At 39.1% G+C, this 27796-nt stretch overlaps 1 protein-coding gene across 1 annotated transcript in view; it reads right to left on the reverse strand.

Moving 5' to 3' along the window:
• The window catches only part of DROSHA (drosha ribonuclease III), a 68198-nt gene extending 40414 nt beyond the window's left edge, over positions 1-27784 (reverse strand). Inside the window, exons 1-13 of the mRNA XM_085304348.1 lie at positions 27393-27784; positions 23644-24501; positions 21995-22087; positions 21330-21561; positions 20390-20531; positions 17202-17356; positions 13913-13993; positions 12263-12349; positions 12070-12156; positions 8916-8987; positions 7273-7354; positions 6456-6530; positions 2900-3069 (exon numbers count right to left, since the gene is read on the reverse strand). Of these exons, the coding sequence (XP_085160474.1) occupies positions 2900-3069; positions 6456-6530; positions 7273-7354; positions 8916-8987; positions 12070-12156; positions 12263-12349; positions 13913-13993; positions 17202-17356; positions 20390-20531; positions 21330-21561; positions 21995-22087; positions 23644-24494 (2127 nt within the window). The 5' untranslated portion in view covers positions 24495-24501; positions 27393-27784. The remainder of the gene's footprint in view (positions 1-2899; positions 3070-6455; positions 6531-7272; positions 7355-8915; positions 8988-12069; positions 12157-12262; positions 12350-13912; positions 13994-17201; positions 17357-20389; positions 20532-21329; positions 21562-21994; positions 22088-23643; positions 24502-27392) is intronic.
• Between the last annotated feature and the right edge of the window lie 12 nt (positions 27785-27796).

A 27796-nucleotide genomic window follows, 5' to 3' on the forward strand; every position in this document is an offset into this window, starting at 1 on the left:
AATCGGACAACAAATTCTAATGAAAAAAACATGGGGAGGATCTGCAGCAGGCAGAAGGTTGTTCTTTAAATCAGAGCTTAAGTCACGAAACTTAAGTTTATCTGCTTTTGTAGTTTTCTGCACAAAATCAAAACTTGAAGTTTTTATTATGTTCGTAGAAGTTGTTTGCTGTTTCTCSCTCATCCCTTAACATTAGAAATGAAGAAGTTTGTACATCTGGTTTAAAACCACACACACAAAGCCTGCCTTGCTATGCAGTAACAGTCCCTCCAAGAACAAAGGTGGCAAAACCTGATTAACAGAACACAAAACAATCGTTATCCTCCATATACTGATTACAGTCRATATATTAAAGAAATAAGCCAACATTTACCTCTTGAAATTTTCCACATTTCTGTGTTGCTTCTGAAGGTTAAATAAGTAAATGAATGAAACTGAGCATCATACACAAACATATAATATGTATGCACCAGCAGAGAGGATACAAACAAATTAAATGCTATTCTTTCAGATTTTTATCCCTCTCTTCTTTTAAAGGTGCTGTGAGAGATCATCTAATAAGCACAAACGAGAATCTTGCTTTTAACATCCCATCCAAAACAAGGAAAGTCTAATGCAGCAGAGGGCTATTACCTTTGTTTCCTACTCCAAACCTCATCGGTCAAGGCTTTGCTCAGAAAAGTGGGCAAGGTGGGACTGCACGCTGATGTAGTACAAAAGAGTGTTAAAATAAATATATAAATATACGTGTGTGTGTGCGTGTGTGTGTGTGAGAGAGAGAGAGAGATGTACATATATAAATGAGATTTATATGCCTGTCAATCTTTTTTTTCCTTTCTCCATTGCGCAAATGTACACCTCACATTTTAAAATAATGCCATACGTACAGAAATACTGGATCTGTTCTCAGGAGGAATTATTATTTCTGAAGTGGTATTGTGGAGGAAAGCAGCAAAATAAAATTTAGTGTTTTACTTCATTCTGTCAAGTAGATAAAATCAAATTGAAGAGCTGTCATTTTATAAAACAGTTTCACATTGTCTCTATAATAGAACTGTTTCATCTTATAACATGTGGTAAAATGCGCAGAAAAYACTTCCATACTCTATTTCTCACTTACTTCTACACTCAACAGAACATGATGCAATCAACTGAAAAAAATCCACACACTAAGAAAAAAAAATCATTACAACCTTCTTGATAGAAAAAACATCCTCTAAGGATGGCATTATAACATGACCATTTTTCAAAGTGTTGCAAATTTCTTTTATACTTATGTATTTTGTTATCCATACACATCTCTAAAAAAATTTGTATTGTAGAACGCTAAGCTTGGTAAAATCACACAAAATCCCACAATTAACACCATCAATCACAAACTTCATTGCCTCGTGCATAAATACATTTACAGCTGTTTCAATCACATAAAAATGAGTATATATACATACCTTTATGCTAAGATATACAGAAAAAAACAAAAAAGACCAAGTTTTTAGTGGCAGAAATCAGCATAGCTTCAGCAAAACTTGTGAAGCTATGTCAGTGTATACCATCTGCAGGCTGATGACCAGTATACTACCTTGTGCCTTGTATGGGAGTCCATGGAGGCTATAGAGAACATTAAGCTAGATGGTTAAGATTGTCTAACAATTTATGTTATCAAACTCTGATTTAACACTCAGTTTTAACCACTTCAAGTAAAATTTTCCATACTGAGAGTTCCCATGTATTGATGTTCCTAGAGATGGGTTTATTTTCCTTTTTGGTGCAGAAAGCTTCGTTTAGAAGGAAATACTTAGAATGAAATAAAGGAAAAAAAAAATATATCCTGGCAAGTTCTGATTAGCTTACAAAGTAATTTACTAAATGTAATGCTGCCACAGTTAAAAACAAGGGCTGTAAAAATATATCTAGGCAGTTATTCTGGCTGCAACTTGGAGTCAGGTTTTTCAGTGAGCAAAGTAAATTTCTCTTTAGGAATGATTCTAAGTTACATATTTTCAGAAGAAGTTGGGAGATTGTGCAATGAGCAAGGAGRGAAAATAAAGTCAACAAGAAAGGTCTTACAATTCAGAAAGCCRGATGGCAGTCTAAAATAAGAAGTCCAAAATATGCCTCTACTACGAAGATGCCATCTTTGTGTTCCTGACCAAACTGCATAAACAGAATCCTGCCATTCTTAGTGGATACCATTTATTCTTGTGCTCATTCCTAGAGTGTGAAATTCAGAAAGATAGGCTAAATCTGCATAAATATTGGAGTGGAAAGGAGCTGTGTTCTGAGAACATATGCTTTAAAATACTAACTGTTCAAAAAATATTAAGATCATAGAGGTTTCAAGTTTGGCACTGAAAATTAATGGATGCATTCATTAATGTGCATGAAATTCTTTGGTATGAGTGACAGCAGCATAGGAACCAGTTGAAAAACACACAGGCAGAAAAGACCTTTTGCTTACTCGGGGTAGAATCTGGATAGAGCACATTAAATAGAGTTGGGGTTCAAAAGAGGAAGATGAAAGAAAAGCAAAAATAATTACTAATTCTCTAGGTTTGTGCCACAGAAAAAAGAATGTGATCATGCAGATAAAGACTGTTATAAAAAATATGAAAGTAGGAGGCACAAACTAAGGTCTGACATAACTAAATATRGCTATTACATCTAATGTGCACATTGAAACAGTGCTGATCTGGAAACCTTTCCTTCAGCAGGACAGCAGAGGGTGTAATTCTTGCCAGGGTTGGAATAAGTGAATTTGCTTTTCCTATTGCGAACTGCAACTGTTATAGGTCATCTTTTTCATACTTTTTCAACTTACAATTCAGCCTATAGGAGACTCTCTGAAACAAGATATGCATGTGTCATGGGTTTATTCATAAATCAGAATTATTTGTTTTACCATGCCAGGGCTGGTAACAATCATCCCCTTGCATTCCTCTGCGTATTTCTGCCATTCTAGTTCTTCCCACTGAAGCATGTTGGCAATCTCCTCTTCAGGCACCAGAGCTTTATTGCATCGTAACAAGTAGAGAAGAATCTGATGCATTGACAGTACTTCTTTCCCTCCATCTTAAAAACAACATGAAAAAAACCCCATCACATTTCAGATACTTGTTCCTAAAGCATTAGCAAAAGYGAAACTATGCAGAACAAATAAAATATTCAGATAAGCAAAATAAAATGCAAAATGCTTAAGCAACTTGACAAATAAAAAGGCAAGTGTTTTATTGATGAATAGTGCACATACACTTCTTTGCTGCACTGGAAGCAATAATTGTAATGGTAGCAAAAATAACAGTTTCATCATACTGCAAAACTGAAGTTTCCAACTTGCTGAATAACTTTAAAATGAGCAGGCAGAACAACAAGTTACATTGTCCAGTTATGTCTTCCTTCTCACACTTTTATCACTCCTTTTACAAGAACAGTTAAAAAGCCTTTTAGGCATTTATGTGGCTTTTTTAAAGAACACTCAAAAATTTTATGGGACACTTCTGGGTGAATGCAATAAGTTATCTTTGCATTTTAGAGTCATTTGTAGTGCTTATATGCTGTATCTGCAGCAATGAAGATTAAAGAGTCTCACGCTCTCTTCTGTCACTAAATGAATGAAGCACCCATGAAGACTGCTAAATATTTCTAAGACCCCAGGAAACACGCACAGTAAGGGCTGCTTGTTGTGAAGGAAGAGAGTATAATAAACATCTTACTAGCTCCAGGCAGCCAGCTACAGATGCACAGATGAAAACAGCAAAGCTGAATGAGTGATGGTCTTGACAGACCACCACACAGAAGACTGACTATTCAAATTCAGTATGTCAGCTCATATGAGACAGATATGCTACAATGGCGCTTTAATTTTGACACAACTCTCTCATACGTCTTCCTTAAATAATAGGGATTTAATCTGTAGACATTGGAGGCATCTTCAAGATTCGTGCCCACAGAAGCACAAACATTGATCTCCCTTCCCTAGAGAGAAGCAGCAATCTGGTCCTGCCACTGAGTACACTCTCCGTATTCCTATACGCACAAAAAAGAACGGAGAAAAAACATAGGTAAGGCCTTACAATGATATTGAGCAAGAATACAGAGCACAGGGAATGTGGTATTAGGCACACAGACATATAAAAAATCTATTTGAACCGCTGCATCACAACAGTAGCTGCCTAAGACAATTTCCTCTACAACATACATGAAGGGATATGCGCTTCTACTTTAATTGAGATTACAGCACTACAGTATGAGAAGATGAAGAGGAATGATATAAGTTGGTCTAGCAACCACTTAGAACAATTAACATCATTTAAATATGAAAGAGGAATCTAAAACAGGAAAAATATATTCCAAGGAAGAATTGAGAGAGAAAACACTTCTGAAGATCTATAGAGGCAGAAAGAGAGCCATACTGGTCACCTGAATAGCAAAACGGGTTTTAAATTTGGAAAGTTTATCCTAGAATTAAAGAAAGACTCAAGTTTAGAAGATTTTTGTTGGCATTTTTGCCAACTGTTACTTTATATGGCTCAGCAACAGAGAGCCCATGTCCAGCAATCAATGAAAAAGAACAAGTAATGTTACTTATTGAACAGTGCCAGGAAGAGGACAAGTTGCTACAGGCAGTTGTGCTAAACAATAGTTCAGAGACCTGACCTTTCTCGGGTCAAAACACACTGCATTTGTCAAGTCAGAGAGTTTTCTCTAGTCTCTTACTCTCTAATATGTTGATCATCATAAAAAACCAAGAGGGGAAGGGGGGAAAAAAAAGAAAGGAAAAAAAAAGGTAACTATTCTGTGTGCTCTGTACAGCTGGCACTTGGCAAACCTGATACAAATAGCTCAAAGCTCACAACTGCCACAACGTCTGTGTCTGTAAGTAACCCACACAGAAATTCTGACATCATGAAGCTGGGTTTCTTTACACTATGTGAGAAAAATACGAAAGAAAAGTGGAGGGGATGGGAAATGAGCAATTCATTTCCATCTTTAAGGAGGCACTTGATGGATGTGTGGGCATCTGTTGCACTAATATATCTTCTTTGAAGAAATACAGATAAATAGTCTCCTGTAAACATACCTGAAGGAAATAGATTTTCACTCTCTGGAAATTAATAATCTCTATGGATATCTCAGAAAATAAATTATCTAAATTSCAAACTTTATTTAAAAAGTATTTGTCATAAAGATACTAAAAAAAACATGCAGAAATAACATGAAAAAAGTCATTTTTGCTAAGAGCTGGAGGGATGGGAACCTCAAAAAGGAATCAYAGAGAAGTACACGAACAGAGACTTATCTCCCCAGTCAATGAACAATCCAACGGTGCAGAAAGAGCTGACTTCTAAACTGAAATAAAATGAATCAGAACACAAAACCCCCAAACTAACAGGAAAACACCCTCAAGCTACACAATCCAGGCAGGTCAAACTTGTTTTCATTTTGTGATGAGGTCAAGTTAATCAGCCACATGTGGCTTGATGGCTTATTTTGTAAATTGCTTTAGCAGAACTGAATCAATGTTTGCTAGCAAGCCTCAGAGCTCTGCTTCTGATTGAACAGTGGTGCGAATCCAGGAAGGAACAACAATTAGAAATATAGTCATCTAGCCATCAGTACTCTCCACAGCAGCTAGCCAAACCTCATTTAGCTACAGCTATAATTRATATTCCAACTAAGTTTCAAAGCCCAGAGCAGAGAGCATCTCCAGGCCACAGTTTTCTTGATGAAGATGYGCCACGTCTCAGCTACACGCTCAGTCCAACAGCTGAACACATCCTCCTGCCCATCCAACCCTTTGGAACAACCACCGGCAGGACCTCAGCAGGATACATTCAGTGGAGCCATGRTATTTATATCAACTGAAAGTCTGTCCTAGTATCTTAGGATGTGCTAAATGCCTGTATAAGCTGATCACTCAGCACGAGCATAACTCTTCACATTGAAGCTTGTCCTTGGCTGGAAGGCAACATTTGAATCACACTGAAATGTTGCTTTTCTGTCTTTCACTGTGTGCTGCAGTATCTAAGCTTGCATTAAGGTAAAGCAATTAACAAACAGAACAACTTATGCTCAGGTGTGCTGACCCTCAAAACTGCGTATCGAAAATCCTAACATAMTCATGACACATATCTTGAAAAGCAGAGGGAGCATGAAATTCAGACTGTTTCATRTAGGACAGCAGAAAATGACACTCCTCAAACCCCACTGCTCCATTGCAGGACAGGGCAAGAACGACCCACCAATGCCTGCAAAAGCCTCGTGATAGAGACCGGCTGGACACAAGACCTAGCCTGTCTATCCACACCCTACTTCTCGCAGTTCTAAGCAAAACAGTCATAATATTGGGGAGGGAATCACCATATTCACTGCTACACTGACTGAATCATTTCATTTGTAATAACCGTTCTTTTTTATTAACTTCTCATTTCCATAAAGCTACRTAATATAATTGTTACCTGGAAGGAATCTCACGAATCGTGGCATGAAGTGAAATCTTGGGCAGCAAGTAGAATCGTTTTCAAGTGAAGGACCTTGAATACAAAAAATTACAGAAAATTTAGAAACAATAACTTATTTGCAAAAGAAGGGAGAAAAGAAACCCAAAAGACAGAAACTCTGCCCAAGATAAAATCAGTATAGAGTGATAAATTTTATAGGGCCTAAGTTTCAAACAGAAAGGTGACAAAACACAAAGCAGAAAGGAACRGAATAACAGCTTCTAATGAATGCTTCCACATGGACAAGTTCAAAGGAAACTGCAATAGCCTTAAAAAAAAAATCCCAAAACTAGTTCTATTTAAGAGGGTGATACAGAAAAGAAAAAAAAAATGTTTATAAAATCAATGCACTTAAAAGTCTGATTAGAACACAAATACACACACAAGCACAAACACTGGTATTTTGATTAGTCTCTCCCAAATAATAGTTTTTTCTTATAATGATGAACAGAGATAAAAATGAAATGTTCCGCATGTTACTTTGTGTTTTTCCTTTCTGATTTCATTACCCAAAACTTTGTAGGAAAATAAAAATYAAAACAGTACGTACTTGGCATAAAAAAGAAAGTGCAAACAAAACCAGGGRTATGAAACAAAATTAATACTAAAATACATTTAGTATCAAACCAAAGAAAGTTACACAAAATATAAGACACTTGCATTCTCTTGTGTTTAACAACAAGTACAAAGTACATCTCCACAAAGTCAAGACACCAAAATACACCTGCAGATTCTGTTTCTGTGTACTGGTTCCTTTTCCAAGTAAAATAGTTACCTTTAAGATTCCAGTCATAGAGCTCCAAAATATCTTTGAATAGATAAGAAGAAAACAGCTCAAGACCTCTCACACAAAAATTCTGGGGGAAAAAATTAAGACAGGATTGTAATTACATACTACTACAATACAAATAATGCCACTCAAAGTTAGGTAAATATATTGAGAAAAACAGYCTCCTCATATTCACTGATCTCTAGGCATTGGACTTTGGAAGCAGTATTGATGTATCTGTAAGTCATCCAACATATCACAGGGGCCTCTTCAGAAAGCACTGTCAATACACACTGAGGAATCTYTATTAAATGCCCAAATCCACACTGCAGGTCAAAGTTATTGAGGCTATGAGATAATTTACCAGCWCCAATACTTCTAAGAAGGATCTTTCTCATAATTCTGTTTTTCCTAAATGTTCTCGCTAAGAATATATAAGTCTCTGTGATATTACAGTCACCTTCTCAGCAACAAACTGGTTCATCGAAAATTGAGGACTATGACCTTAGGAGTTAGCACAGGAAAAAAAGAAATAAGGAAACAAAAAAACAAAAAAAAAAGAGAGAGAGAGAGGGAGAGAGAGAAAGCGCGCGCTTTTCATCAAGTCGGAAAGCAGCTACTCCAAAGCACACAGCTTTCAGTCATAAATGAAGGAACTGTTCCTTTAAAAAGCCTTCCTGAAGAAACAAAACCAGGGTCACTAGACAAAAATTGTATGTATATAAAGCTGTCCATAAGTTCCAGCAACAGAACCTCTTTCACAAGAATGCACTGGTAAATAAGGTTTGCAAGTAGTGCTATGACCACAGCTAAAGGACCAGGACTCCCCCAAAAATGTCAAATTTCCTATTTTGCTTAATGGCCATTAATTATTTTAGAGAAAGATTTGAAGACAACATAGCATATTCAATAATGAGATGGGAATTGCACTGATCACATTTATCTTTTGGGGGAATTTTAGGGCTCTTGCATATATTTAGATAAGTTTGCCGYTGAGCAACAAAAAAGAGAGAGAATTAGTAAAAAATGTAAATATATGTGGCTAAATTAAACACTGATCCTATCTTTGTAGTTAATATGCAGGGGTATTTCTGTACCCACACATGTTGTTCCACTCCAGCAATTTATTTCACAAACTGGCTTCACCAGAGACTGGTTTGTAATAAAAAACAGATTATGAACTTAATTTGCTTTGTTTGCATCTACAGGAAATTTGTTTTGGCATCAGMTTATATTAACTACCAGTGAGTGATCTTCAGAGCCTCACATTCAGCTTTAAAGTTTCAGCTCTGCCACTCACTTATGTGGCCCTTGCAAATCAGCTCAGCAGGCTTCATTTTTTTTTTTTAATCTGTAAAAGGAGGATAATGTCTAACTTAGCTCACAGATAAAACAGTCGACACTTATGCAGCTTAAAGTGAAAAGAAGCTACGGGCACAAGCAGGTCTTAGTATTTGATTGTAACATACGATACCTAGGTAGATGGTTTTATGCTAGTACCTGTGAGCGCGAATTCCCTTTTGGCCATTCACCCAGGACACAGCCTGGCTCTTACAGACTTCACAAGAYGAGATTTTGTAGAGTTTAATCCATTAAGCACACCAACGACTCCCAACCCACTCTGGCTTTTGACTAATTATCCTTCTTACCTCAGGCATCATCTCCTCGATGAAATGAATTGTGTAGTCAATGTTAAATCTGATTACTTTACATAAAGGAATCTGGAAGGTAAAATAGAGATTCAGCATGAAAAGCRATGCAGCGATTAACTGTATAGTTAATAAAATTTTACATGCAAAGGTATTACTGTAGGATCAAGAAGGCACTTATTAAAACAGTTGTGCAATGAGATCACGCAAAAGACAGGAGCGCAAGCGTAAGGGAAGTCTAATCTCCATCTCTGCAATAAGCCCAGGCTGATAGGAAGGACTGTAAAGGATGATTAAATAATGCCATCTGCTGGAGATGAGGTTTTGAGTAGAAAAAACAAAGCTTGGTAATCCATTTCCTCCCTCACTTTTAAAACATACAGTTGTAGGTAAATTATTGTTGATGATACAACATGCCAGGTTGACCCAGTGACCGGAAGGCAAAGTGTTTTTAGCGTGCTGCCAATTGTATTAGCTACACTGTCCTAAAATATGGCTTAAAGCAATGGAAACAGAACGTAGGAGCTTTCAGGATGGATTTACAGGTTTATAAAAAYTTTATCCAATAAATATTTTAAAAAWTTTAAAATTTTGCTCTATTAACTAATAAGACAAACATTTAATTCGTTTTCGTTACTCATGCTTGTAAACTCTATGGACTTTTGAAGGTTTTTTTTTTTTAATGGGATTTTTTTGAAGCAACAAAGCTGAATTTCTAAAAGACTACAGATATAACTAAATCCCACCCTACATGTTTACAACTCTTGTAACTGTTAGCAAGTTCTACTACTCACTGCTTTTGCAAACATAAGAAACAATCTCAAAAGAATTCAAYGACCTATGAAACTGAAGCAACCCAAGGTTTTCATTTTGCATCAATATGCACACAAAAAGATTTGAATTGTATTGGAGATGCACTGAAATCTACGGACTCAGCAGAGGTGCAATATTCTCCTCACATTTTCTTATGGCCTACTGTTAAATAAACAATTGGCTATTTTGCCTACACACAAGCTGCAGATGGCATGATTCCATCAGCAACTGCTGTGGTCATTCTTCTCCAACCTGCTACTTACACCCTTATATAAAGGTTAAAGAACTAAACCAAAAAAACCCCAAACAAACACAAGGACAAATTGTATTTCCTATGATTTGATAAAAACTTTTCTAATATTAAATGTTGCCAAAATAAATAAAAAAATCTTGACAGTAAGATGCCTCATGTAGCATCTGAGAAAGGAAAAATTGCCATATTTAAATTAGCAATGCTTTTCAAAAATGTATATGTATAGGGAGTGCTTATTTATTTTCTAATGTGCAAGTTCAACCAAGGCAGAATATTCTGATTCAAAAATTTGATTATCTACAGTATTTTTCTTTGTAGTAAGCAGAAAATGAATGCTTCAGAGAAGCGACCAYGTCCTAATCTCCATGAATTAGTTCCATGTAGAGAACCAAATATACATATACAAATAAACAGTAAAGAAACATGTGGTCAGTACTATAAAATTGCTTTGGTAGTTCCATTATGAAAACGACAATTCCTCTTGTCACTATACAAACCATTTCACCTAATATCAGACTAGCTCAATTATTACCGAAAAATAATAATAAAAGTGATAGAGACCTCCAATAGTGTGCAAGCTAAGACTTCAAATTATACAAATTAATTTCACTCAAAGATGTTAGTGTTCAGATCTCTATTTTTGCTACCCTTTGTTACCTCCCTTGTATCAAATACGTTCTATGTCTCTCAAATAGCAGTTTTCATGTYGCCAAAATCCTTCTCAGGACAGTGAGACTCACTGTCTGTGAGACAATAATCATTTGCTCCTGAAAATCTTCCTCTACTTGGAACGAGAAATTACAACGTTCTGATAGTTTGGAAGCTGCAAAACAGGCACATTACAGGAAGAGTCAGCTGAATGCCTTCAGCAACCACTCATGCCAGATCAGGAGAGATCTCTGGTTTTCTTAATAGAAAAAGATTTCCAGAACTCTCCGCCTTCCTATCTTATAGCAGACATAAAACGATAACGACAAGGTAGTCTCTGTATCCTTGTAATGGGGGGGAAAAAAAACACAATTTTTCCTTTTTGCTCTTTGAAAGTGAAAATGTAATGCCTCAGGCCAAACATGCCTTGAACCTCCAGGCTGCGTGAACGCCACAGGGCGGGAGTGCTTTGCATTGCAAGCCTACTAGCTGAACTCTGCTCTCCCCCTACTTTGCACCAACAAGAAATCAGATGCAGTCCCTTCCCCTGCTCGCCAAAAGGCAAGCCATGTCATATATGTATTATGTAAGCAAACTGGGAGAGGGAAAAAAAGCAAAAAAAAAAATACTTTCTTCTCAGTGCCTCTCAATTCCAGAATTCTTAGGTCCCTCCCAATCCTGCACCAAGAGCCACTCTTGGCATTGGTGGTGTTCTTAACAGGAGGTATAAAAACAAAGAAACAGATGATGGTACCCTAAAGCATTTGAAAAAAAAAGAGTTCTTGAAATACTAAGATAATCTTTAAATGCAGTTTCATATTTTTCATTTAGATATTACTAACACACTCTAAGCTGGAAAAGTAGAAGGATGGTCAGGTATCAAACATGCCCATTTTTTTGTTATATTCGCTTTTCAAGCAATCAAGTAATTCACTTTAAATACCTACGACCTTTGACAAAAATCATAACATGACCAGTTCCTGAATAAGCTAAACAAATGTTATAAAACAGTAGATACAACTTTTGGAAAAGAAAAATCCCTTTAGAGTTGAAACTGAACAAGTCCAGTCCCTATTTGCTGCTAAATAAATAAATGAGACTTCTAAAAAAACTTTCTTTTTTTCAAATTAACAAACTTGTTCATCCAGTTTAAATCCAATTTTAACAAGTTATTCCATGGATTATTTCATTTTCAAACTGTGAAATACGTAAGAACACTACTTTGTTGCRCATCACAGCCCCAGTCGCAGTTTGAATGTAATGCTTACTCCAATTAGTCACGACAAAACCTGTGACTCATTAGCACAAGCTACTCTGCTCCCCTTGCTGGGACGAGGCTTGTAACACACATGTGCTACTGCTGTACAGAAGTGCTATTTCAGGACAGAAACAGCTTTCCTTCCAGACAAATCCTATGTATAAAGTGACCAACACACTTACGTTTGTTAACGGGGCATGCGCAAACATGGAGAAGCCTTCAAAGATATATTCATGGTCATCATATTCAATAACAGTAGGTCTGTCTGTCTGAAAAAGCAAATAAAATCACCACAGAGTAAACAAGAAACAGTACTACCTCTACCTCTGAGCATAAGATTAGAGTTCTAGTTAAAATTACTTATAAAATACTTACTAGGAAGTTCGTGGGAGGTGACACTGTAATTCGATAGTGGTACAGTCTTCCAGCATTGTTGGTCATGGGGCGACATGGTTTAATGGGCTTAAAGAAAGAGATAAGCAGAATTATGTGGAAAGTCAAGGCAAATTTAGATAAAAAGGCAGAATAAAGCATTTCTAATAGCCATKAAATATGCACTAGGAAAAATTAAATAAAACAGGTAGTCATAATTAAGTACCCCAGGAAGAAGGAAGGAGGATTTCTCTATGTTTTCACTTTCAGAAGTATTTTTAAAGCTATTCAAAGCCAAAAAAAAGAAAGGTGAAAAACATAGCTATAATTTCTTTATTTTCCATTTGATTTTCCACCTTTCTTATGCATAGCAGTCAGTCATTTACATACCAGACTACTTTCCTCTTCTCTTATGTAAGTTTATTTCAGAGGATTCATTAAAAAAACAAAAGAGAGAGAACGAACTTAGGGGAAATTAAACTCGGACCTTGCATCAGAAGATCTCAAAGCATGTTATCAAGATGGACCAGCGCCAGCTCATCAGGCAGTGGGGGCAAAGCCACGGCCTGACGAGAAGGGCTTGGGGGGAGCCACCGAGGGCCCCGCTCTGCCTGCCAGGGCGCGAGGTCCCGTCCGCCCGGGGCGGCTTTCAGCTTTTTTAAYTCTCCTGTTAAAAAACGCTCCCTCCTCTGCACAAGTGCTAGAAACAACATGGGGAGGAACTGATCCAAGACTGGAGTAATTTACTGTAAACTTCAGATGAGGGCAATTTTTCTGAAATTGAATAATTTATCTTTTGTAATAGAAACACAAATTCTTAACTGCAGAGAAATACAAGAACGCATTTTAATATATATGTATAAAAGGGCATACTGAAAAACTAAAATCTTCAAGGAAAATTACATTCTTGCATTGTAAAACCTCCATATTAATGTTCTTGAATGTTTTCACAATATGAGTTTTTCATTCTTAAAACAAACAAACAAAAAAAAAAACTGGGGTGGTCCAAGCATTCTTTCTATCTCCAGAAACAATATTGATCACAGCGTATATTCTGTACAAATGAATAGTTCTAAGGAAAATAGCCGAGTACTACTTCAACAACATTTTTCAAAGGAAAGGCGCTTTCATTATAGGAAAGTGTTGCAGGAGGCTGACGGAGTCATTTTTTCTAATTATATACTTGTAAAGAACTTAATAAATCGTTTGGCATTTGGAGGCGCAGATATGCTGTAGCGCAGAGGCAACACCACCTCCCGACAAGCTTGCTGCTGCTGCTGCCGGCAGCAAAATTACTAATTTGTTCACTTTTTCTTTTTTTTTTTTCTTTAAAAAAAGTGTTCCCTTCACGAAGAGGGACATAACATACTCACCCACTTGAAGATGACAGAACTTTGACCACATGTTCCTTTTTAGTAATGTAATTGTGTTTCAAAAACTTTAAAGAAAYCTACAACTGGAATTTAAGCAAAAGTTTTCTCTAGTTTCCAGGCAGATTTCGTTACAGGTACTGCATTTTAAATGTRAGGATACACAACTAACTGATTAGTAGTTTTTACTAAACCTGTAAGTGAAGAAACAAACCCGCTAACCCAAGCATGAGTCTACCACAGCAAGTTTGTGCTCACAAATGCAATTCTTAGAACCAGTTACCTCTTCGCCAGGATAAATGCCATGTCTTATTCCTGTTCGCCGGGCTTTTGCGCTGCACTTGCACAGTGGTCCATCATTCATCTGTCGAAAACAAAATAGGATTCTGTTTTTATCGAAAAAAGTCAAGTGATTGTGTCCAGAAAAGTATGTTGGTTTAAATGCCAGGAATGCTGATGCTTCTAAAAGCCTGTCATGCTTAGATTAAGTAGATGTTCTCAAGCCAATAAAGCTGAAAACAGTATAGACTAATGAAAGAAAACTGCACAACAGCATTAGAATTTCATCACTGTTTCAGAAGCACAAGAYGGTAAAATGGTGTCAGCAGAATTGTGCCATTCTACCATTATATATATCTTTTTCATTTCTTACATGTATAAGTAGTATGCTATCTGCCTAGCACAAAATTCAGGTCTTAACATACGCATGCAAATATCTACATGTCAAAATCTCCACATTCAAGCAGTTCCACTTGGTTCATTGACAGAAATCCAGTTTCTATATTGTCTGCAACATGATCAGGGTATTACCCAAAGTATTTAAAGTAGAGCATTTGAAGATTATACTTGGTACTTTAGAGAAGTATTGGGAATTCTTCAAATATGCCCTGTTTATAGATCACTTAAAAAAAAAAAAAAAGAAAAAAAAGAAGAAGAAGAAAAGAAATAAAGGTGAGAGGGAGAGAGAAGGGGGAAAATATCCACTTCAGTGTTCTGTATGGGTGCATCAAKTAGCTATATTAAGAAGTACCTCTGCACTTAGTATAAAGCTAGGCTCTGCCTTTTCACCAGTATGACTGAGTTCAGCGCAGGCTATCACTTACTCCAATCCCTACATCGTGCCCACTGCAGAAATCCAACAACAACCACAGGCAACAATGGAGGAAAAAAAAAAAACAAGTTCTCAACCCCAGGTTTTAATGGAGTTTTTGGAAGTCTGAATCCAAGAACTGAAATACACTTTTTAAACTAAAACACTGAAGCGGATATTTTCCCCCTTCTCTCTCCCTCTCACCTTTATTTCTTTTTTTTTCTTCTTCATCTTTCTTTTCTTTTTTTTTTTTAAGTGATCTATAAACAGGGCATATTTGAAGAATTCCCAATACTTCTCTAAAGTACCAAGTATAATCTTCAAATAAAAAAAAATCAATGTAATATAGGAAAAAAACTTTCAGAAYTTTCCATACCACTATAAGCATCCAGAAAATCTCAACAGCATTCTACGGTTGGGCAAAACAATATCATCAGCCAGTATAGATAATGTGAAAGAAGGAAGAACCACCAAGTGGATGTTACTGTGGGGAGAGGGACCCTTTTTTTTTTTTTAAGTTCTGAGGTTAATTTTCTGAATGTTCTTCATTTAGTTTCTTCAGACTGGCACAGTGCACTTACACAAACAAACATAAGAAGGAGAACACTTCTTTGTTCTTTTGGGAGCCTCATCATGCAGTCTTAACAGCAGAATGACACAATGTCTTTTGTTCACACAGTTTTTAACACACCCTGAGCTCTTCAAGGAAAGCACAGCTTTAACGAAATTGGTTCATTCTTAAAWGTAAAAACGTACTTCCTCACTGACTTCCATAGTTACAGAAGAGAGAGTTAAATAATGCAGTCAATACCCAATTTGTTCAGCACTCCCTAAAAAAACACGGGTCTACTGAGGGTATCAAAATAATCACCACTTACTTTTGAAAATATTGTCCTTAATTTTAGAATTGTTTCGCCCTAACACTGCTTCTGTTGCATTAAATGCACAGATAGAGACTGACAGAGATACGCAGCACTCATAAAACYCAGGACACAAGATGCAAGTCAGATACACATCTGCCTTGTTCTTAACAGCACAGCTCAAAGGAAGAAGATACAGATGAGAGATACAAACATGAAGTGATAATAAAACGATGCTGAAAGACCACCACTTTACGTAAACTAAGGCAAAGGCTTCTAACCTTCTCTGACCAACAGAGCAATAAAAACAAAGTTACACCTCTAAGCAAAAAGATACTTCTGTGGTGGTATCAGTTTTAACATCTTATTTTCTKCCACCTGCAAGAGGTTGGAGATTATCCAAAAGTGACATGTTGCTCAGAGGGAAGCAGACCAGAAAGATCCATCCRAAAATCTGGTTACATGTCAGATGGTGTATGTGCCAGTATGCATGACACTCATTCCCTCCTACTTCACGCAGTGACTGTTTAGAAAGCATTTTGGAATACTCAAATAAATGCTGAAGTAAACAGCAGAACATCAAACATTTTCGAATATATTCTATTCAAAAGTAATACAGTATCGACAAGCTCACTATGATTTGATTTCAGTCACTTTTGGAAAGATAAGGAGGACTAAACTGCAGGAAAGTTTGTAGGAAAGAATGGTTTTCACTAGGAAACTGAGAAACCATACATTCCAGAAACGATTTATCCCAAAATTATTCTACTTATTTTTATTTAGCCAATATTCTGGGCTAGRATATTACCTTGAAATGTGCCCGACCGCAACACACATTCTTTCAATAAATAGCTAAATAGTTTACTTTTTTTTTTTCTCCTATAGAAATAAAAGCAATTAGCTATTTGAATTATTATTTTTAACTAGAAGTATAAATATGAGTTGGTAATAGAAGACTCAGCAGACTTCTGAATTACCACAGTGGCCGTAAGTATTGCAGTATCTCTTGCCAGTATGATTTGCTACATTCTAAACTCATGTATCACACAAAATGCAAGAAAAAGTAAATTTACTGAGGTGCCACTTGACAAAGAGTTACAATGGACTATAAAATATTTAAGTAAGAAAGATGAAGATGGCAAATCTGCAAGCAAATATTAGTCTTCTGTGCAATGTATACATTCAAAACAACATTTAATGAGCTCACCAGTTAAATTTAATGAGAACTATAATCCCTATGCAATTACAAAAGAAYCACGAGACAAAAAATTAGGAGCATTAAGAGCATATTTAAAACATTATTTATCATTACGAAGAGACAGCTTTTAAGTAAATAATCTGTAAAGGAGATATACATGCTGCCTTTTCCCATCCCAGAATTCACCCACGTACCTTTATCTCAGGACTAAAAGSATAGCATTAGTAGTACACTGCTAACAGTTCAGGTTAGCCACACGCTTGAAATCAAAACTGAAGTACTTTTGAATAAGATGAGATAGAAAAGGGAGAAAATGAATATTGAAGTAGATGTTAYATAGCATATTTGACAATAATGCTGAATTTTATGTCTCTAGGAAAGACTCCAATTTTCAGAAATGCAGAACTTTTTCCTCTCACCATACCTGTCCCGGATCGTTGTACCACAGTTCTTCATGAAGACGATCAGGGTGTGCTTTCTTACGCTTAATTTCTGCGATGACATCAAAAACTTCAGAATCCGAACTGCTAGAGCAGCTGCTGTCATCATCAGAGTCACAGTCTGAGTCACTGGAGCTCTCTGATTCACACAGGGAAAATAAAGATAGCTGAAAAAACACTTYCACATTTTTTTGTTCGCAGTCACAATGAATTCTTTAACATTACACAGCAAACTGTGGCACACTGAAAGTTATTAAAGTTGTGCATGACATTCACACTAATGAAAGAGGGACATTCTAATTTTTAATTAAAAATGACAGCAAATGCTATGGATGTTAAATGCCTACACCAACTGCATCTGTTTGCATGCTTCAGAGATTGTTGTTTGGCTGTCCAGAGACCATGGATCAGTTCTAGAAGATCAATTACAGCTACTTGACATTAAAATATTTCATGAAACATGACTATGAAGCTACAACCAACACAAGGACTATTCTAAAGTTAAAAAAAAAAAAGGGGGGGGGGGAGAGGAGGGGAGAAATGACAAAAAAATTAAATTCACAAATATGAGCTAAATAGCACCTCCTGTTCTTTAGAAGTTAACTGCAATTGCTGTGAGTAAAGTGCTTATGTCCAATTTCAACTTAACTAAAAATGTTTCCTGTCTGTACTAGTACGTCGTCTATCCAAGAGGTTTGAAAGAGCACRTATGGAAAATTATTACAGAACCTGTATCATTAGAAAAAACTATGGTTAGATTTATTTCAAAATCAAGTATTTCTACCAAACCCATTATCATGTCTTAGAAATCACAGACAAGAAGTAAACCTTCGAATTATTAGTAGAGTGAATCTAGTCTTAAGTTTTTAGGGACCCCTAWTCTTTGAGTTTTCTTACTTATTTTGATGTTTTTCTTTATATTCTTTAATTAAAACAAYTATGCTATACCAGAGTGGAGGTGGGTGGGGGATGCTAGAGAGAAGAAAGAAACACTGAACAGGACAGAAGAAGGTCTCAAACTTGGTACAAAGTCCGATTTACATTGTTGCCAAAGTAGTGTTATTAAGTATCTGGACTTAATCCCTAAAATAAAAAACCAGCCTGATCTCACACTCCCTTAACCTCCTGTGCACTCCTTCTCTTATGCCTGCAATGTCACTAATTTCCACAGGTTTCTTCAGCTCCAACTTAAATATAAATAACTGCCTTCATACACTGGTGGATGATGCAAGTAAAGGTTATTATGCTTAGAAGGAGGGATGCAACATTCCTTCCAATTCCAAGCTTTGACTTTACAGACGACTCATTACTACACTGCCACTGCTTTGAAATACAATGAAACTGTAGTGTAAAATGTATGTATTTGTTAAACGCAAATTCTTCTTAGCTTAAATAAAAAAGAAAGAGCAAGAGACAGACAGCGTGAGACAAACAACTGCTAGCAATACATGCTTCCCATTTTGACCAAGATGTATTTTTAAGTAGTCTCTAATTCTGAATAAACTATTACTAAAATGAAATCCTTGGGACATACAGTTTGTATGGAATGTATGTTCAGTTATCAGCAAGTTTTTTCTGTATGTGCATGCATCCACACTCATATCCGATATATAAACAACTGAATTTTAAAAGTTCTCTGATAAAATTAGACTTACAGAATTAATGTTTATGTGCAAAATGAGWGTGAGACCTGTGAAAGTAATTTGGAGTTCTGAAAGGCCACAGTACAATTTCTGGATTTCATGTATTGAAATTAGCTTTTCATAATCCACGCACTGCTCTCAGAGTTAGTTGTTACATTGCTGCTAAAAAAATGAAACACATAACTGCTGCTAATGGAAGGCAGAACAGAGACAGCATTTGCTAAAGCAGAAAATAAGACAAAGTCTGAACAGACACCAAGTCAGTCTGTGGGACAGTGCAGAGACAGAGCCCTCCGGTCCTCCAGAAAGAGAGGAAAAAGGCACACAGCTAAGCTGCTCTTGGTCCTCTAGAGCACTTTAGGCTAGAGCAGTGAAGCAACTCTTTGTGCAGAGATCCAAGGAGCAAAGTTTTATACAGGTAGGATGGATGTAGTGCTTTTTCCTTCATCGAGACAAAAATACACTTCTGCATACTTTGTTAGCAATTCCTGAGTGAATTAAAGCATATGTATATTTGCTGTTCAAAAAAAGCGTGTATTTTCTTTACAATAGTGAATTCGCATTTTTCTTAAGCTATGGTTATTTTTTCCTTTCACCTTTATGATATCGTTTTGTACTGTAAGCATGAAACTGACTGTGTCATTATATATACCTGTATTTCAATTTCAGACTTTTTCATACTTGATTGCAAAAGCATTACTAGGCTCAGATCTGAGAACCTCAAGCAGCTGAAAGGGCAAATGTGAAGCATTAGTTAACAAAAAAAACCAACAGACTGCCTAAATCAGGATGCTCTGTGTAAGAGTTTCTTTAGCCAACACAATTGACCAGAAAATACACTATGAAGCACTGAAATGCTGGAAGAATAATAAGAAGAACAGCTAACAGGTCTYGCAAAACAGAAAAAACAGCTGTCACTGACTTCTGAGTAGATAAATTGCTATCAAAAAGTATGCCTGCTAATTCAACCACTATTTCCTCAATAACTGATACAGCTAGCAGATCTATTCCACTGCAAAAAGATCCACGTGGGAACAAGGATAATGCAGATAAACTGTGTTTCAAAAACTGAAACTTTTCCATTAGATCATAAGAAACAGAGCTGCACAACCAAAATACAATCCAGAAGGAAAACGAGCTTAACACCATAAGCTGCCACGAGTTTATCATCACTACTCTTGCTTCCTTTTAAAAAATGTRTGACCAGGAACTCCTCGAAGTCTCCTGTGCCCCATACCTTGGCCTATTTGATCATGCCAGTATTGGCCTCAGGGAGATTTTATGACATGGAAGARACTTCAGCATAAGACTGTGCTGGATCCTCTTCATCTTCCCTTAGCCTTGCTGGGTAAGAAGCYTAAACCTACTTCAGTCAAAAGCAATGGTAAAACTCCCATGAATTTTCAACAAAAAGAAAGGATTTAAAAACATGTATTAGCCTACTGACAACAGTGAACAYGTACAAGTGCAGAAAAATAGGTCAACTACAGATTACTGAATTTCAGAGCTTTGCCATCATGTCTGCCTACCTAAATCTTCATCCAGCTTGGTCTTTGGTGGCTCCCACGGTGGCCTGGCTGCTTTGGCCTTTGCCTGCCGTCTTCCTAATTCCTCCTCAAACCTTTCATACAGATCTCTGAGCTTGCTTGTTCCTACCACAGTAGAGTCCCCCTGTAAATCAAAAAGAGAACAAAAAACAATGTTGAAGTATCAAACGGCAAGTTTCATCATTTCACAGGGAAAAGTAAGGAAAAAGCAGGCGGATCTCTGCTACAGTTCAACAAAGCATGTAAACACTTGATAAGGCTCTAGCATATGGTTACATTCCTCCACCAGGTGAATGCAAAGAGAAATTACCTCATTTGCGGGTGCATTATCATCAAACCTATGGCCTAGCCAAGTAGAACTATGGCCAGGCACGTTTTGGATGGTTCGAAGCTGACTTTTAACAACACAGATTAAGAATAAACAGTTGACCTTTTGTGTAAATACATACAATCTTACTGCACYCTAAAAATACAAGAACTTTAGCTCATTTTGTTGCCTTCTTTGAAGCAYTGATTTCACCGAAAAAAACCCACTGCTCCCCAGCAACTGTAATTGTCAAGTAAAAGGAATTCTGACTTCCTGTACAAAGTTTCTCCAGAGATGACTGAAGATAAGATGACTCACATAGTTTTGCTCAAATGCAGGTATAATGGAAAAAACTTTCTCCTGGGGATAAAAAAAAATCTTTCTTCCATGTGGCACTAATCTAAATGAAAATAGACATGACAAAACAATGAAAATGGAGAACACTGCTAAATAAAACCCTTACAGGGTTAAACRACTGAGATGGTTGGGAAGAGAGAAAGATTAAACACTGAATGACACAACATATGATCCTGCTGAAATGTTYGTATTAATCAAGTAATTGAATAATCAATAAAGGATAATGTACAATATTTTAGAGTTCTCTCTCAAACATACCACTTGATCCATAGGGTCATTAGAATAATAGCTTTCGGAATGGGTACAGCGAACCCAGACTGGCTTAAGTAATTCATCATCTTCCTCTTCATTTTTTTCAGATGCATTCTCCTCTGACTCTYTGTCTTTGATAGTGGTATAATTCTTCTCTTTGCTGGCACTCTGGCTTTCAGACCACCTTTCTCTGTCCTCCTCCCATCGGGGTCTCTTTCTCTCTCTGCTTGGAGAGCGGCTTCGGAGGGAGAAAGCAAACATACACAATTCTCTTTCGTATTCTAATACTGATAACTTTATAACRAGAAATAAAGAACTTCCTTCAGATCATTACATTGTTCTACCACATAAATTATAGCACAATCCAATTGCTTCTTCCTGCTTTTAATTTGTGACAGTAAGAAACATATTTGTCATCAGACCTATCATAAGAAATAGGAGTCAAAATTAAAAATTAAAAATTACTACTTTAAGTCATATTTGAGAATTAGAATTAAAAAAAGTCATTTTGGATTAAAATTCTTATTTGTATTCTAGATGAATTTCCTCCTGCCCCCTCCAGTTTTGTTTCTATTATACATTCACAAACACACGTGACACACATATGTACATGCACAGAACCTCTTAAGTATGTTGAAAAGGAGAGAAAAAAAAAAAAAGTACCACCTTACCTTCCTGTTCTCTTGTAATCTTTTTTGTAGGATCTTTCTGGCGATGGTGATCTTCTGCTATCACGGTGCCTATGCCTCTCCCTCTCCCGCTCCCTTAAAGAGTTTAAAACATAGGTAAAATGAGTAATTGGCACTTCTTACAATACACACCTGAAAGGAGCATAGAAGTAGGATTAGCTCATTTGCCAGTAKTATTCAACATGACATGTCTTCCAACTGCTAGAGTTAAAAAAAATATATATATATAAATTCTTAATGCTGACTTTGAAGAAAGTTGAAACATACATTCACTTTCTTTTTTTGCTTTTCTTATAACGCCATCTATCCCAATAGTAAGGTTTTCAGAAAATCCCCTYTTGGAAATGAAAAGCATAGGAGCAAATAAAACAGAGGAATAAAATTACTAAATGTGATTTTTGGAATAYAGCTGTCTAACGTTCTGCAATTAAATCTCTAAATAGGCATCTAAATCRAAGTGGCTTCATTTCCAGAGACACTAAGTGCAACCTTACCTATTCTGTGATTCTGTGAAATTCATGTTTCACGTGTGAAATGACAAAGCTCAGAGCTTCTAAAAATAGAGCCTGTGATATAGGTGCACTGATAAATATTTAGATACTTAATTTCCAGGTATCTCATTTTGAAAATCTTGACCTAAACCACTAGTCACAAAGAGAGGCACTAAGAGAGCAAAGCTAAGAGAACCGGAAGACAAAGCTGGCAATGGTTTGCCCTAAAATACYGTGCAGCAAACCACATGAGGTCAGCTCTTGATTCATGAGCTGCTTTTACCTATGAAGCAGAGGGACAGAAGCTTCATGAGACCCCCCCAAAACAGGTTACTCACACTTATCCCCCATCTTAAGATGACAACATAGCCTGCAAGCTCTCTGTTCCTTTGGACTGCTGCATGCCAATTTTCACCTCCGCTCTCTAGAGCTCACAGGCTGCCTCGCCGAGGTCTTCATCCTCAACAAAACCACACAGGCAGGTCTACWTATCCACCAGGAGGGAGGTCTCGTGAAGCCCACACACACTTGCATGGGTCTCCCATGAAGACAGGGATGCAGCGGGATGAAGAACACTGTGCRATGGTCTTTTCACTGGAAAGCTCATTGCCAGTTTTCAGGAATTAGATTTGTGCATCTATCAGACTGTAAAACTCCCAGCGAGCGCTGGCGACCTACAAATACGGGGCTTAATCAAAGCAGGGCTGTACTCAAGTAACCAGTGATGTCCTAAGGCTAGTACCCAAATCTCGAACTTTGAAGTACTGGGACTTACTCATCTGCAAGTCTGAGACTTTGAACACAGTCTTCTGCACACACTTGTGCTTACTCTGCTTTCATAACTGCTTCAGTTTCTGTGGTAAACCCCAGAGAGCAGAGCGCTATTCAACAAGCCACTCCAYGTTCGAGTGAAAGCCTGCTTGCTTCCAGCTCTGTCTGTGGACAAGGGGAGCAAGTTTACTTGTCTGCAAAAACAGTGCAGAAACAAGGTACCTGGAAGACAGCAAACGTCTTGAGCGCTGCCTACATCCTAAGTTAGAAGAAAACAACTTGAATGAGGGACAGACACTCGATTCAAACAAATACTATGGAAGCGTGACCACGGCTCTCGCTCCGCAGGCGGAGGATATGTCCAGTTACCTGCTACGCTCATAACTTCTATGGTGAGGTGATATCCTTCCTCTATCGTAATCTGTCCGGTGCCGACTGCTTTCTTGTCTCCTCCTATCTGGACTCCGGCCGCGATCCCGACGGTCCCCGTGGTTATTGGACCGATGCCGGTCACCGTGGATGTGCCCGTGCTCGTGATGCCGGTGCTCCTCGTAGTGCTTGCTCCTCTCTGGAGACCGTCGATCGTTTTGTGACTTCTCTCCCTGGTACTGACCCGTGTGCCGAAAATGGCTGCTGCCGCCACCGCTATTGGTGGCGTTGCTCTGAAAAGAGCCGGAATTGTGCTGATAGCTATTGAAGTTAGGAGGTGGGAATGACTGCTGTGAATACCCTGCGGAGTAAACGGGCTGGTAGTTAACTTGCTGCGGTAGGACAGGGGGTGGGGGAGGATGAGGTACTGTGGGAGGTGGCATCATGTAAGGAAACGTGTTTTGTCCGGTAGGAGCTCCCGGCACGGGGGCGTTGCTAGGATTTGGCACTGGCGGAGGAGCGGGAGGGAAGCATGGAGGCACTGGGAAACTCTGCCTCATCTGATGGTTTGGAAAAGGTGGCCTCATGGGACACTGGCTAATGGGATTCTGYGTGGAAGGGGGCACTGGAGGAGGATAGGGCACAAAGTCTGGCCTGGGAGGCATGTAACCAGTGGCTGGAGGGTTTGAATAGCTCGTTGGAGGGGCAGTTTGCTGGTCATACTGGTATTGCACGGAGGGCTGCTGCGGGTGAAGCTGCCGTAGGTTCTGAGGTCGGTAGGTCTGTGTTGACGTTCGTGCTCCTGGTCCTCCCTGGCCACGGGGACATCCTCGTCCGGAATGGAAAGACATGGCTCTCCTTTAAAGAAGAAAATAAACAAACATACAGTGGCACAAAGCTTTTCTAGGAGGCTGCTCATGCATTTCCTGGAACTACTTCCAAAGTGCCGAAATTCTGATTTCTGCAGTTTCCTTTAATATCTAATATTTTTCCTTTATATCTTTAATAATAAGAGCAGCGGATGATGACCACTGGCTTCCATTGCGAGCTTCACAGTCCTGACTAGTGCCGGTCATTAGTCCCCCAAGATTCCCCTAGTTTACTAATGCRCTCTCCTGCCTCTAATCCAGAACCTAGGCAGGAACATAATCATAGGATCAGTAAGGTTGGAAGGGACCTCTGGAGATCATCTAGTCCTCCCTGCTCAAGCAGGGTCATCTAGATCATGGTAGACAGGGTTGTATCCAGGCAGGCYTTGAAGATCTCCAGAGAAGGAAGCAATATAAAACCTCTCTGGGCAACYTGGTCCACTGCTCCGTCACTCTCACAGTGAAGAAATTCCCCCTCACGGTCAGGCGGAACTTCCTGTGCTTCAATTTCTGCCCATTGCCTCTTGTCCTGTCACACGGGRCAACTGAAAAGAGTTTGGCCCCGTCCCCCTGACATCCTCTCTTCAGGTACTTCTACACATTGATGAGATCCCCCCTCAATCTTCTCTTCCCCAGGCTGAAGAGGCCCAGCTCTCGCAGCCGTTCCTCATAGGGCAGGTGCTCCAGCCCTATGATCATCTTTGTAGCCCTACACTGGACTCTCTCCAGTAGCTCCATGTCTCTCTTGTAGTGGAGAGCCCAGAACTGGATGCAGTACTCAAGATGAGGCCTCACGAGGGTTGAGTAGAGGGGCAGGATCACCTCCCTCCACCTACTGGCAACAGTCTTCCCAGTGCACCCCAGGAGACCATTGGCTTTCTTGGCCACAAGAGCACATTGCTGGCTCATGGTCAACTTGTCATCCACCAGCACTCCCAGGTCCTTCTCTGCAGAGCTGCTCTCCACAAGGTCAGCCCCCAGCTTGTCCTGGTGCCTAGGGTTATTTTTCCCTAAGTGCAGGACTCTGTACTTGTCCTTGTTGAACCTCAGGAGGTTCCTCTCCACCCAGCTCTCCAGCCTGTCCAGGTCTCTCTGAACGGCAGCACAGCCCTCAGGTGTATCAGCCACTCCTCCCAGCTTGGTATCATCCGCAAACTTGCTGAGGAGGCACTCTGACCCCTCATCCAGGTCACTGATGAAAAAGTTGAACAGGATGGGACCCAGGACTGAGCCCTGGGGGACGCCACTAGCCACAGGCCTCCAACTAGACTCCACGCCACTGATGACRACCCTCTGAGCTCTGCCTTTCAGCCAGTTCTCAATCCACCTCACTGTCCACTCGCCTAACCCACACTTCCTGAACTTATCTAGGAGGATGTTATGGGAGACAGTGTCAAAAGCCTTGCTGAAGTCAAGGTACACAATGTCTACTGCTCTCCCCTCACCTACCCAGCCAGTCATTCCATCATAGAAGGCTCTCGGGTTGGTTAAGCAGGATTTCCCCTTGGTGAATCCATGCTGGCTACTCCTGATCACCTTCTTTTCCTCCATATGCCTGGAGATGACATCCAGAATGAGCTGTTCTGTCACCTTTCCAGAGATGGAKGTGAGGCTGACTGGCCTAATCTCTGATTTAGGCCAATGTTACCTGCAACTAATGATCAGCTGGTCATGGATGCTTCAATATAAAGCCTCCAGATATCCACACCAAAGAAACCACTCATTTTAACAAATGTAGTAGTTGTAGTAGTCATCCAAGGTCTCACATAAATGTCTCCTTCCTAGGACACTATTCTAAACTTCAGGCAGAACAACTTTACTAACAGAAGTTATCACAAGTCATCACAAGTTGCTTGGTCCCACAAATCAYGTAAATTTTAAACAAGAAAATGGGAATTTACGTTCACAGTTAGGTCTCACTTTAGTATAGGACTGAGGCTTACAGTAAATCTACATAAGTAAACTATGCTTTGTMCTAATTTCAACAAACAAACAGTTTCCAAAATTCCTGAAGTATCTAATTGGCCCTGTTACCTTGCTGGCAACAGCCATTGCTCTAAACAGGCYGAAATCTTGTTCAAAAGCATGTGTTCTATTTAACGTAGCTTGGTGTTTAAGATTAAAAATGAAAACTACTGTGGCTTATTAAAATTAAAATTCATTTTAATTCAAATGTTGTAAATCCAAAAATCAGAAAAAAATAAAGGGAAAATATTTAAATAAAAAAAATCAATTATGATGCATTGGGWGGAAAGGAGGGAGAGAGGAAAATAAAAACAGTTAAGGGCTGGTGCTGCAGCTGCAAATGATGGATCTTGTTCTCCATAACAGAGCAAGAGAAAGAGAGAGGGACATAGACACATGCAGGCATATACGTGCAAAGATCACCAGATACAAAAAGCAAAGCCTCCCTTTTACACTGGCTTTGCTGATGGAGATGCACAGGTAGGGAACAGCCTCCCACCAGCTACTGCATAACCCGGGCCGCCTGGGCTGCTCAGGGTGCTGCTTTCGGCTGCCTTCTGGTCYCAGTGCTGCAAAAGGTGAAGCTTGCGGAGGCGCTTGCTAGTGCGCTCAAGAGAAAGAAGGAAAAGAAGGGAAGGGGTGGGGGGAAGGAAGGACGTGCGCTGCGGAGGAGGCACCAGGAGGACCCCGAGGCCCCGTCCCACGCGCACGGCTTGGCCTAAGCCCCTGGAAGCGGCGCTGGCAGCACGTGTGCTCCTTCGCCYGAGCAGCTGGGCGCCAGCAGAGTTAAGGGAGGACCCGCACATCTCTAGGAGGCGGTAAGGCCAGCGATTCCTTCCGGGCACGCTCACGACCCTCAAATCCTTTAAAGCATCACAGAAGCATGCGATAGGGGAAAAAAAAAATAGTCCACACCTTCGTTATTTCCTCCAGCAACAGCACTACCTTTTGCAATCCTAATACTGGTCCATTAAATGACCCATCGTTTTCTTCTTTATCTCGCCCGTTGTTACCTCTCCCAGCCCGAGGCTGTGCCAGTACTCGGCTTTGTGCTTTGCTGACATTACCGGCCCGTTTTATTTAAACAGCCTGTTTTTTACTATTATTATTTATTTGCCTCGAACAAATTAAGGAGGAAGCCGCCGTCCCACGGTGCCCGAACTGAGCGCGCCCCTCTTCTCGGCGCGTCCGAACGAGAGCTCCCGCTCATCGGCCCTCCCTCAACGCCCGCCAGCCCCGGGGGGCCCGGCGCGGCGGGTGACGGCACGGGGGGCCGCCCCGAAACCGCGCCGAGCGGCGGATCTACGCACGGGCGGCCG

This window comes from Rhea americana, unplaced genomic scaffold (genome assembly GCF_003343005.1).
Source record: "Rhea americana isolate MKP2758 unplaced genomic scaffold, rheAme1 scaffold_207, whole genome shotgun sequence".
Lineage (NCBI taxonomy): Eukaryota > Metazoa > Chordata > Aves > Rheiformes > Rheidae > Rhea > Rhea americana.